Here is a 12,307-nt window from a genome sequence, read left to right as displayed (position 1 = left end):
TTAGGGAGAGTTAGCCTCGTTGGTGCTGCTGTTGGTAATAAGGAGTACCTCAGGTTTGTGTCTGCCCACTTCTTGCTGTTATGAGGAATGGTTTTCCTTTTTCTCAACATAGGTTTAAACTTGATTGCTTTGTACTCCCATTCTCCATCATTCTCTGTTACCTGTTGACAAGCTGGTAATACTCGAGAAGACTTATTCAGTGATTTTCAAAATAGTCTTTAGCCCTTGAGTCTGGTACCTTGTACTAGCATCTAGCTTCTGATCACATGAGAATGGTAAAGTTGGCCTACAAGAAGAGCAGTTTCTCTGTATGTCTGGACAGTTGTGAAAGTTAACAGCAAACTTTCTTTTCTTTTTTTTTAAAAATCATTTCTTAAGTAGTGGTTTGCTATTCCTACACAAGTACCACGTCAAACTCAACCTCTACCCCTGTTCCAAGTGGCAGCATAGCAATGGTTAAGTCTCCAAGTCCTGCCAGTCCTGCCTCCATGTAGTTTTCTTGCCAAGTGGAAGTACTGTTTCTGTCTCAGTGTTACCAGGCCCTCTGGACAAAATGCTGCAGTCTAAGCTTTGGTTAGACCTGCTTTTCTGGAATCAGTCACAGGCCACAAACTGTTTTCAGTGGTTAGTTTTTGAAGGTTCTAAAGACTTCTTCTCTGTATATATGACTAGGTATTGGCTCTTTCCTCAGTTCTGGAATTTGAGAAATGCCATCATTTTTTGCACTGTACTGTCTTTGACAGCTGCGGAACACAGACATGAGTAGGGACTGCAGGCGTGTGCTTATGTGCCTAGTCGGTGTTTCCCTGAATCCAGTCTTGCGTTGTCTTTTTGACTCGCTCCACGTATCATCCAGCTGTCTCTCTGCTGTCACCGTCTTTCTAGAGGCTACCGTTTATATTTCCAGTTGACATATCTTTAGGAAAGTTTGAACTTCTGATTCTTCTCTGCACTAAACAGCAGTCTTTCCTGAGACAGAATCTCACTGTGTAGCCCAGGCCGGCCTCAGGCTTGTGCTCCTTCTGCTTCAGCCTCCTCAGGGCTGGCTCACGGCTCTGCTCCCATACCTGACTCACAAGAACAGTTGGATGTCCAGTTTTGCTTCTATCAATGTCTCTTAATTTTATTTTAAAAACTGTTTCATGTTTTATTTTGTTTGCTTTGCATCATTAGTATTTGATTTTAATTGGTTTCAGTATAGTAATAAACTGAATTTTCTTATGGATTTTAAAGGTGACATTTTCCTTTTTTAGACAGGTTTTTAGGTCATTGCCAGTCCTGTATAGAGTCTAAAAGCTGTTAAAGACTTATATTTTATTACCAATTCCATGAGTCATACTATGTAATTTTTATGTGTGCTCTGTAGAAATTTCCCGTGTATGTTGCTTTGTATATTTGTCATATAACTTTTATAAAAATAAAGAATTGAGGTTTTTAGGCTTTAAAAAATGCTAAGAACCGTGGACTTACTGTTAAGTTCATCTCAGGTTTCTGTAGATTTAACCAATGTGGTCTTGGAAATGACTGTCAGGGCCTAGTTTTTAAAAATCATTTTTAAAACTACACTTAGTGAGTCTCAAACATGAAGAAAACTATCTCACAAAGTAATGCACTTTCAAATTACATTTTATACTCAAAAGCAATGTTAGTTTTTATTATTCATTCACCATCTTTGTGCAAGTCACTGTACCAGAGAGATGAAATAGACGTTGTCATTCTTGTCTGAGAGCTCGTTAGACAGAGAGATGTGCAGACAGTCATATTGTCACGTGGTAAGTGGCACAGGAGAGGATGTACAAAGTGCTTTATGTGCTTACTCAGGAGGAAGGGGAGGCTCACAGGGTGATGTTAGCAGGATGAAGAAGAGCTCTTTGATAGACTCAGATAAGAGGGTGCTGAAGCAGTTTTGGGCAATGGTGAGAAGCTTAGTTGGTCACAATTTTAGGGGTCACTGGGTTAGGATGTTGGTATTGTGTGCCTGAAAAGATAGGGTTCCTTGAAGTTTGGTCTGGCAGGGATTTTTGGAGGATAGGGAAATAAATACAAACTTAGGGAATTTTAGGTTGCGAAATTACCTGGTTTGCTGTAGCGTAGACGAGTGTAGAATAGAAGTGTGAAGATGCAGGAGCATCTTTTAGGAGGTTTTTTGATAAAATACAGAAAAGAGACAAGCTCCCAGTGGAGGAGTAGTTTAAGGAGAAGATGGTGCATGTTCAGAGAAACAGCTTTTCTGAGGGAAAGTTGTAGAACTTAATGGAGATTGGGCATCAAGGAAGGGAGAGGTGGGACTGCAGAGGTGGCTCCGTCCTGACTGCTCTTCCCGAGGACCCAGGTTCACTTCCCTCACTCACATGGCAGCTGACACCTGTCTGTAACTCCAAGATCTGACACCCTCACACAGATATACATGTAGGCAAAACACCAATGCACATCAAATAAACATTAAAATAATTAAAGGAAAGGGAGAGGCAAAGATTGGCACAGACATTTTTAACAATTAATGTGTAAGAGGCAGTGCTAGTTTTGTGTAAGTAGGAATACTATCATTGTCTTTCAGGTGTCAGCTGTTCAGATGAAGATGAAAAACCCAGAAAACGCAGGCGGACAAACTCTTCTGGTTCTTCTCCTGTGGTTCTGAAGGAAGTTCCAAAGGCTGTCGTTCCGGTCTCGAAGACTATCACTGTGCCTGTGAGTGGCAGTCCCAAGATGAGCAACATTATGCAGAGCATTGCCAACTCCTTACCACCCCACATGTCACCTGTGAAAATAACTTTCACCAAACCATCCACACAGACGACAAACACAACCACACAGAAGGTATGTGGTGGAGGGGCTCCCAGTCGCTGTCTCTTTCCCGTAGTGTGTTTTAGAGTTGATGGGCGCTCATGTCTCTCGTTTAATCTGCACAGAAGGCATTGCGATAGGTATTACCATCCACTTTTTAAAGATGAGGCTTAGTTGCCAGATGGCTTGCTCAAGGTGACAGCTGTCACGTCTGCTTCTAGACTTACGTTGTATTTGATAATTGTAATGCTGTTTTGAAACAAACTAGAAAAGTTGTACAGTCTTTGTTTATGTGGTCTTGTGTTTAGGACACTTGCTTTGCCAATAGAGTTAGGGAAGAGACGGGTGTGGGTAAGTGAATAAATGCATTCTCCTTTATTCTCTGAGTGCTGGCATGCGTCCACTTCCAGTTCCATGTTCTTGCAGTCCCCAGTCTTCACACGCTAGTGTGGATGCGGGTGACCTGACGCTGGTTTCCTTCTGAGCATCTTTCTGTTCTTCCCTTTTTATTAGATTATTTATTTTACTGAAGCATGTCCTTTAGGAGTTTCCCAGTATGTTAGTGACTGTGAAGTTTTTTGAGACCCTGTGTGTACAAAGGGAAGCTTCCCCTGAGAGTTTTAAAGACATTGTTCACTTGGCTTCCAGCTTCCAGCAGTGTTCTTGAGATGCCCAGTGCCATTCTGTTGTTTAGCTTCTACTTTCACCTTTGGAGACTCTGTGGAGTTGCCCTCAGGTTGTCAACAGAGCTTTTATGCTGCACACGCCTGCCTTCAGTCCTCACAAGTTCTTGGGCTAACTCTTTGATGTTCTACATTTCCTTTGTGGGCCACTTACTGACAGTGTGGAACTTTCTGAATTGATCTCCTGATTTGCTCTTACTATTCATTCCTATTTTTCATGTCCGTCTGTCCCCCCTTCCCCTACTGTAACAGTGGCTTGGCGTATGGGTTTCGAAATCTAGACTTCCTTGATTTTCATCCAGCTTGCCATTAGCTCTTTTGACCATGGGGAAACTAAACTCTATTACCTAGGCTTTCTCTGTGAAATAGAGGGGGAGAGCCCAGTGTGTCTGTAAGAGCTTTGGATATAGCAAGTAATATAAGTGAAGATGTTAGAAGAGGCCCTAGCGTGGTGAATGTGTATTGCCACTTTCTGTACCCTTGATTAGTATCCTGTAATACTTGCATGGAATTGTTCATTTTTGCTATAATACTGTTTTTCTTGGTGAAATAATCTCACTATTTAGTTCAGTCTGACTTGTGACTCATTATGTAGCCGCGGCTGATATGAATGCCTGATTGCATTAACATCCTTGGCAACCATCATACTTCAAATTTCTAATAACTCTTTCTTCTTCTGGTAGATGGCCCTTGTTTTTCTTTTTAAAAATAATAGCCTGCTTTTCGGTAGGATGATTGTATTCTTTTATTTGATTATATTTATAAGTCTTTTGGTTTGGTTTTCTTTTTTCATGTTATCTTGACTAGTTCATTTTATTACTTGATGTTTTTCTTTTCAGAATTTCCTTAAGCATCTGGCAGTCAGCTTATATATGAAACTGACATTAACTACCCTGTCCCTCTGCTACTTGTCCTTAGAGTGGTCAGGTTCATTGGCAAGAATCTTCCAGTTTCCTGCTTTGAGTATTATAAACTTGACTCCCAGTACTTTAGAGTCAATGTGGAAGTAGCTGTGTTACATGAGATAGTAAATGTTTCTGAGTCTTATCTCAGGGACAAGAGTAATGCCAAGTCAGAGATTATTACAAGAGTTACGTGAGGTTGAATATTTAAGATGTGCCACAGGACATGTACCTAAAAATGCGAGCTCTTTTGCTTTGCAAATTGTTTTTGGAAGTCAACATTTCACTAATATTAACGAACTATTTCAAATGTAGAGTCTACTGGTTCACTGAAACTTATCCACTAATACGTTGAAATTAACTGTCTTTGATGATTTCAGTGTTTATTGAACATGTTTGCATTTTTACTTGGTTTCAAGGAAGCATTTCTGAAGGCCACTTTTTATATGGTGGTATGGAATCCCTTTTCTTTTTGTAGGGGTGTGTGTGTGTGTGTATGTGTGCGCTCGCGCACATGTGTGTGAACGCAGGGACTTGTATATACTGGACAAGTGTTCTACCTCTGAGCTGTATCATCCCTAACTCCATCCTAAGCTGTCCTTGACACCAACCGACTATTATACGACTATGCTTCAGGTTGTTAAATCTTACTTCATTTTTATTTATTAAGTTTGTTAAGTAGTTGATGTTATAAATTACAAGTTTATTTTCTATTTCTCCCATAGACTACTGAGAATAGCTTAGATTTCTGTTTTATTCATTACAATATTCCCTAGTATTTTGAACAGTGCTTTAGCTATGCTAGATGCTAGTTAATATTTGTTGAATGAATGAATGAACAAATCAGTCCACACATAAGTAGATCTGACCCAGTGCTGTCTGGTCATTTTCCCCAGAGCTGTGTGTATCACTGGGCCTCTGCTAACAACTCCTTGAACCTGTTCCCTTTTAAAACAAAAGTTACAATAGTTCTTCTTAAGAGTTGCCAGGAGAATTAGGTGAGATTATTCACCTAAAATAATTATAGCCTACACAGTGAGTGCTTAATAAACATGGCCTCACATCATTAACTTTCTAATCTTCTTTGGTAGATTTACGTGAGAAAGGTTTGTAACAGATGGGGCTCCCTGTAAGTGGAGTCTGGGTGCTTTGTTTTCACTTTCTCTTCTTCTTTCTCCTTACTGACTTTTTGTGTCGTCAGGATTTTGAGGGGAGGATGAGTATTTCAGGTTGTTGGACTCATGCTTTTAAGAAGGCTCATTTCCTTCCAAATTCATGTATAGGTCATACCATGAATCTTCAGATTTAGAGATTTAGATTTACTTGTGTTTTAAAAAAATAATCATTTAAGGCAAATTAAATAAAAACTAGGACTCATTTATTCCACAAATAACTGCTGAGCATCCGCTGTGCTCCACTTGTAAGGCTGTGCTCTCCTATGTCACTCCTCCTCTGACATCTGCTTTAAAGCCTTCTGGACAGTTAGAGTGGTGAGGACTAATAAATACACTTTCCATGCTTTGTTTTCTGTTTTCTGGGTAATTGGATTTAAAAAAAATATTTTTATCCAAGGCTGTTGTCCTAATTGTATTTACCTTGGATTTCTTACACTTTGTATTTAAGTCAACTTAACAATTAATTATATAGTAAAGTGACTTTACGTTAAGTATAATTGTTTCTGATTTTGTAAACGGTATTCACATTTAAATAAATAGGTTGTGCATTTTCAGCATAGGTACATTTCCACGTATGTGACTATGCCTCATTTAAAACAACATTGATGCTGCACAGATGCAAACAGCAACAGAATATAGCTTTATGCTTTCATGTGCTTGATTGATATTTTTCATTCTGTCCTTAGGGTGCAAGTCCCAGCACTCTTAAGGAGTTTTTGTGAGTGCTAGAAGGTCAGTAATTTGAATTATGGCCTGAAGAAACACTGTCTGGTTCACTTGGCTTCAAAACCTTTTAATCTCCCCTGTTGTAATAAGCAACTTTAAAGTGTAAGTGATTTCTCCAGGGTGGAACTCAAGTTCGGGAAGCAAAGCCCTGTACAGATCAGAAATCATTTGTGTATTGAAATCTCAAAGTATGTTTTATCATTTGTATCTGTAATCTACATGTGCTTCTGGAGACCCTAGATTTATTCTTTCTTTTTTTTAAAATTTATTTATTTATTAATTATTTATTATGTATACAGTGTTCTGTCTGCATGTGTGCTTGCCCACCAGAAGAGGGCACCAGATCTCACAGATGGTTGTGAGCCACCATGTGGTTGCTGGGAATTGAACTCAGGACCTCTGGAAGAGCTGCCAGTGTTCTCAAGTGCTGAGCCATCTCTCCAGCCGATTCATTCCTTCTTAAGTTAGAATCCTGCCTTTCTTCTGAAGTTTCAGATACTTGAGCTGTACATACTTCCTTCTCCCTTTCCTGCCAGGCCTGGAGAATCCTCTCGTACTGCAGCCATCGGCATTGTGCCTCTTGGAAGCTGTGGCTAGTGCTTCAGGATTGGCAAAAGTGAAACCAAATTGCTTTTAATACCCTATTATTGTGGGTCTGGTAGCTGTGGATTCTTTGCATACTCAGGGATATCAGACTTAGGCAGGGAAGGAAAGAACATGTTTCTAATAAAACAAACACAGTATATTCCATATTGTTTCTGGATAGAAGTGGTCTACAATGCTTTATTCGTATCCATCTACATTAAATAGGGGCAGTGAGCGTCTAGTAAGCACCGTTTGTTAGCTGTCATATTGACCACCTGCTATGTGCCTAGTAGATGCTTCAGTGATTGTATCATCCAATCCTTGTCTTGACTTTGTAAGGTTGGAATTATTATCCCTGTTTTATAGAAAAAATAAATTGGAGCCTAAAGATTTTAACACGTCCGGGGCCTGTCATTTGAAAATGACAGAGGCAGGGTGCTCTAAGTGCAGGCTCATTTGACTCTGAAGCGTATGACCTATTGGCGTATTGGTGCACTTGTCAGTTTATATAATAGTACTGCATACTGTTTGCTACTCCAGCCTGCGTGTGCTTACACTCACCAGCTTTCTCCACATGTCTGCTTAAACAGCAGACTCCTTAAAGTACTGGACAAGTGCTCATGTCTTAAGTTCTTTGTTACACTGAAAATATGCAGGGACGGGATGGTTTATGTTTCCTTGATGTAGATACACCAAGTACAGACTCACTCAGAAAATTTTTGACTGCTTTAACTTCAGATTTTCTTTTAGGACCAATGTAAAACTGAAAGAATTTCTCCCATAACTTCTTTGGATTTTTTTCAAAACAATTTGTTCTGTCCTAGGTAGGCACAAAAGATTATAGTGAAAAAAACTGGGTATTACTATTACACTGCTTACTCACCCCAAAGTAAAGCTGCGATGCGTACCACCAAAGCATAAGTAGTTTTTATGTTCTTTACTGTGAAATGGGGATAATAATAGTGTCTGTGTCACGGGATCGGGGACAACTAAATAAAATGTGCACATATCAGCTCTGGGAGCTTTTCTTGGTTCTGCTCTAGGAACTCCACAAGTTTCAGTTTCTCTGCTTGTCAGAATAGTTTGAATCTGATCACGTCCCTTCCTTTCTGATAACCCCCAGCCCAGGAGACTGCTGCCACTTCTCTTCTGGCCTGCTGGAGTCGCTTCTACTTTGCCTCTCACTTCATGGCAACGGGAATGACCTTTTTAAATAGCTATCACACCTTGTTTCTGTGCTTAAAATCTTCCCATGGCTTAATTGTTCTTAATATGAAATCCAGATACTTTAGTCTGGCTTTCATGTTGATCAACTTCTGCTTATAACCCTCTTTACTGTAGGCTTTCTGCACTGCTTTCCTCTCTGTCTTCAGCACAGCGGGTGGTTCTGGCCATGGGTCCTTTATTCCATGCTGTTCTCTGAGTTGCACTGCTGCTTACTCTGTGGTCTCTCAGCCTTACTGGCTAAACCTGGCCTTCCAGGCTTGGAGCACATCCTTTTAGTCCACTTAGAAGGTGTAGCTAACGGTGGTCGCCACTCTGTCTGCTGGTTTTCATAGGAAGTCCTCGTTTGTCTGTGTCTGCTGTTACTGCCTACTGTAGCTTCCATCCGCAGACAGATACGTTTAAAAAATAGATTCAGTTTTGAGAAGTTTTAGATTTACAGAAAATTTGTAGAAGTTGTATATTTTACACCTCTTTCCCTGTTAATATTTTTATTTGTATGATGCATTGTTTTAACTTACAGTAATAATGCATTATTAATATTAACCTAAGACCATAGTTTATTTGGTTTTCCTTGGGTTTTCCTTCCTGTCCTTTGTTCCAGGATCCCCCCAGGATGCCACATTCTGTTTGCCTGTCTCCTTAGACACTTCTCACTGTGAAGATTTCTCAGATTTTCCTAGATTTTTTTTTTTTTTAAATAACCTTGACAGGCCAGGTGTTTTAGTTAGCCTCACTCCTAGACTTTGCTTGATGTTCTTCTCCTTATTAGGTAATAAGGTTATGAATGTTATGGAGGAAGATGACAGAGAAGTATTGCTGCTGGCATGGCGTGAACTGTCAGGACTTTCCGTTGTCTGGTCCTCCATCACGTCTCCATGGTTGTGTGCCTTATCAACGCCAGTGTGTCCTATAGAGGATCCAAAGCTTGCCTTTGTCTTCAGAGCCATTGTTTCCACTCCCCATGCCACTGAGTGTCTGTCTGAGTACGACTAGCACATGGGTCAGACCTCCTTCTGGTTTCTGCTGAAATGTCACCTTACAGAGAGCTCTTCACTCTAACCGTCCTTCTTTCTTTACCCTGGCTTACTGTCTTTTCCATTTGTTTCTACGTGTCATGTATGTTTTTATTTCTCTCTCTGCACTAGAATGTATACTCCATGCAAGTGAGTTTTGTTCATTCTTGTTTCCTCAGCGTCTAGAACCATGCCTGGCACATAGTAGATGCTCAATAAGTATTTACAGGTGAACACACCTCCAGATTACTTGCTCATGTGATGGTGTGGATTCATTCCCCGAATGGTGTACTGGGATGTTCCCAGAGCCAGCCACATCCTGCACAATACTGAACAGTGCCTCTTAAATTACTTGCTGGAGATTGGTATAGTTTTGATGTTTGCCGGTAAAGGAAAGTGTTCATATAAGTTCAATTAACTGTATATTTCTCTCTGTTGAATTGTTTTTCCTATTGCAAAACTAGTTTTAGATTATATGAGTTTAAATACACTGATAGTATATAGTAGGTACATGAAAATAACTTATCTTTCCTCCTTTAGGTTATTATAGTGACCACATCACCAAGTTCAACCTTCGTGCCCAACATTCTCTCCAAATCCCATAACTATGCAGCAGTCACTAAGCTTGTACCAACATCAGTCATTGCGTCCACAACTCAGAAGCCACCTGTTGTTATAACTGCATCACAGTCCTCTCTGGTCACCAGTAGCAGCAGTGGCAACAGCAGTTCCACGCCATCACCTGTTTCTAGTACAGTTGCAGTGACAGCTGTGGTGTCTTCTACACCGTCTGTGGTCATGTCAACAGTAGCACAAGGTGAGTGGAGAGCCACTGTTCAGTTCTGTCCCTGTGGTGGGGGACTTTTGAAGACAACAGGGAGGGAGGGGAGGACGGAGGAGGGGAGAGAGAGAGAAAGAGAGAGTGTATTAAGTCAGCGAAGACTTCCCTGCTCACCCTCCCTTAGCCTGAGAATGAAGTGTTTGCAGTTTTCTCTTCTCTGTACCTCCTGCACCTTGTTCTGTCCTTTCTAAGTTCTTCCATTTATAAACATGGAAGCAAATAGACACATACTTGGGCTTTTCCTTAGGGGAAGGTTCACAGCGTATTGTATATGCTGTTGTGCATGTGTGATTTGGTATTTGAAAGTCTGGTGCTGGTATCATAGAGAAAGGTGTGAATTGGTATGTTTTCTGTGTGTTTGAAAACAGTTTATTGTTAGAGGATTGCTCCTTATTTGGTTCTTCTGGATTTTTGCTCAAGATCCCAAGCTGTAAATAACTTTTTGGTCATCTCAGGGATGTTCTTTTGCTCTCCAAAGACCAAAGAATGGGCCGTTGCAAATTAGTTCGGTTGGTTGCATTTTTTATTCTGTTGCTACCTTCTCTTACGTGGTAAGAAGTCTTTTTCTTTCATTTTGTGGTTTCCCTCATGTTTTCTATAGATTTCATGAATTCCTTTTTTTTTTTAAAAGATTTATTTATTATGTTTACAACATTCTGCCTCGGTGTATGCCCGCACACCAGAGAAGGGCTCCAGACCACATGGTGGTTGTGAGCCACCATGTGGTTGCTGGGAATTGAACTCAGGACCTCTGGAAGAGCAGCCAGTGCTCGCTCTTAACCTCTGAGCCATCTCTCCAGCCCTCATGAATTCCTTTTACAATAGTGTGACAGTCTTCTGCTGACCTTAGATCTCCTATCTCGAGCCTGTTTCAGCTTATGCAGTACGTTGCTTCCAATTATGTTGTACCTGCTGGTATTGTTTCTTTCATTATATTTAGACCAGCTCTGAAGAAATCTCTGTTCTCCTCTCTTATTCCATAGGGTTCTGTCCTTGTCAGATTCCCTGTCCTCCCAATTTTATGACTGTCCACATTTAACATCTGAACAATGTTTGTTTTTAAAGTCTTTAAAACTTGAAACCAGTTGATTCAGGAATTCTAGAGAACAGTAGAAAAACAAAAAACAGTCTACCAGTTGCCTGCAGTAGTATTGCAGTACACTTCCTGTTTAACAGTCTGGCCATGTTGTTAATGTCTCTGTAATAGACAGTTCCTACTCCATTTGATAGCATTTTCTTACAGTTTTGCATCATTGACATATTTCTAGTTTCTAGAATCACTTTAGTTATTTTCATCGTTGTTTAATTCTGTTTCTGTTGAGCCATTTTTTACTCACTTTTCATTTAGATTATTTCCTGGTTTTAATATTCTAGATTAGTGTCTTTGTGAATTTTACTGGGCTCACCAGCACTGGAGCAAGAGTCTTCAGTGGGAATAGGGGAGCTTCTGGGAGGGTTCTCAGTGTACATTTTATCTTCTTGAACATTGTCTTAGATTATCTCACTAATGCCTGGTCAATAGTAAGTCCTTGTTATCTTTGTTGATAGAACAATGTAAAATAAAACAACATTATGGGGGAATAATTTCTTTCCTTTTTAAAAAGCATTATTTATGTCATTTGTGAATGTGTTTTTGTATATATTTGTGTCAGTATGCACATGCATGCCATACATGTGGAAGTCAGGAGACTTTTGGGAGTTGGTTCTCTTCTTCTACCGTGTGGGTCATAGGGATCCAGCGCAAGTTGTTAGGCGTGACAGTCTCCTTTATCTGTGGACCCATCTCACACAAGAATAATTCCTAAGATTTAAAACAAATGGAACTGTGTAACCAGTATGCTGTCCCATTCCTGCTTCCTTCCTTGGTTATTTTCTTAAACACACAAAATTCGAGCAGTACTCCTACTTTCACGTGTTCCCTTCCTTCACTTACACTTGATGTGTGTGCGTAGGTGTGCGTGTGTTACAGTGTGGCAGGAGGAAGACAACTTTGTGGAGTTGCTGCTCTTCTTCCGCTTCTATGTGGGCTTTGGGGATCAGATCAGAGCACCAAGCTTACACAGCAAATGCTTCACCCACTGAGCCGTCTCTTTGGCCCAACTTTACAATTTCTTACATAAAAACAGTTTTGGGGTGTCATTCTTTCCCTAAAGTTCCTGTTGCAGCTTTCAACTATTTTATATTGTATTTGGTATAATGAAGTATTTCAGGCTGGGTAACTTTATAATGGAAAATGGTTTATTTTGGCTTATGGTTTGAAAATCTAAACTCAGGAACTTGCATCTAGTGATGTACTTTCAGAGCTTCAGGAGAGTATTCAGCGGTCACATGGCAAGAGGAAAGGAGTGCATGTGTGTGCCTTCTCTGAGTG

General features: G+C 40.2%; 1 protein-coding gene across 14 annotated transcripts in view; it reads left to right on the top strand.

Moving 5' to 3' along the window:
- The window catches only part of Emsy (EMSY transcriptional repressor, BRCA2 interacting), a 107,670-nt gene that overhangs the window by 55,125 nt on the left and 40,238 nt on the right, over positions 1-12,307 (top strand). For all 14 annotated transcript variants that reach the window (XM_050154597.1, XM_050154598.1, XM_050154604.1 and 11 more), the window contains 2 exons: positions 2,558-2,817; positions 9,636-9,912. In XM_050154597.1, the coding sequence (XP_050010554.1) occupies positions 2,558-2,817; positions 9,636-9,912 (537 nt within the window). The remainder of the gene's footprint in view (positions 1-2,557; positions 2,818-9,635; positions 9,913-12,307) is intronic.

This window comes from Alexandromys fortis, unplaced genomic scaffold (genome assembly GCF_014885135.2).
Source record: "Alexandromys fortis isolate MF-2015 unplaced genomic scaffold, M_Fortis_MF-2015_v1.1 scaffold_77, whole genome shotgun sequence".
NCBI classification, from domain to species: Eukaryota; Metazoa; Chordata; class Mammalia; order Rodentia; family Cricetidae; genus Alexandromys; species Alexandromys fortis.
The sequence above is the reverse complement of the archived record's forward strand: the minus strand, read 5'-3'. Positions and strand labels throughout refer to the sequence as shown.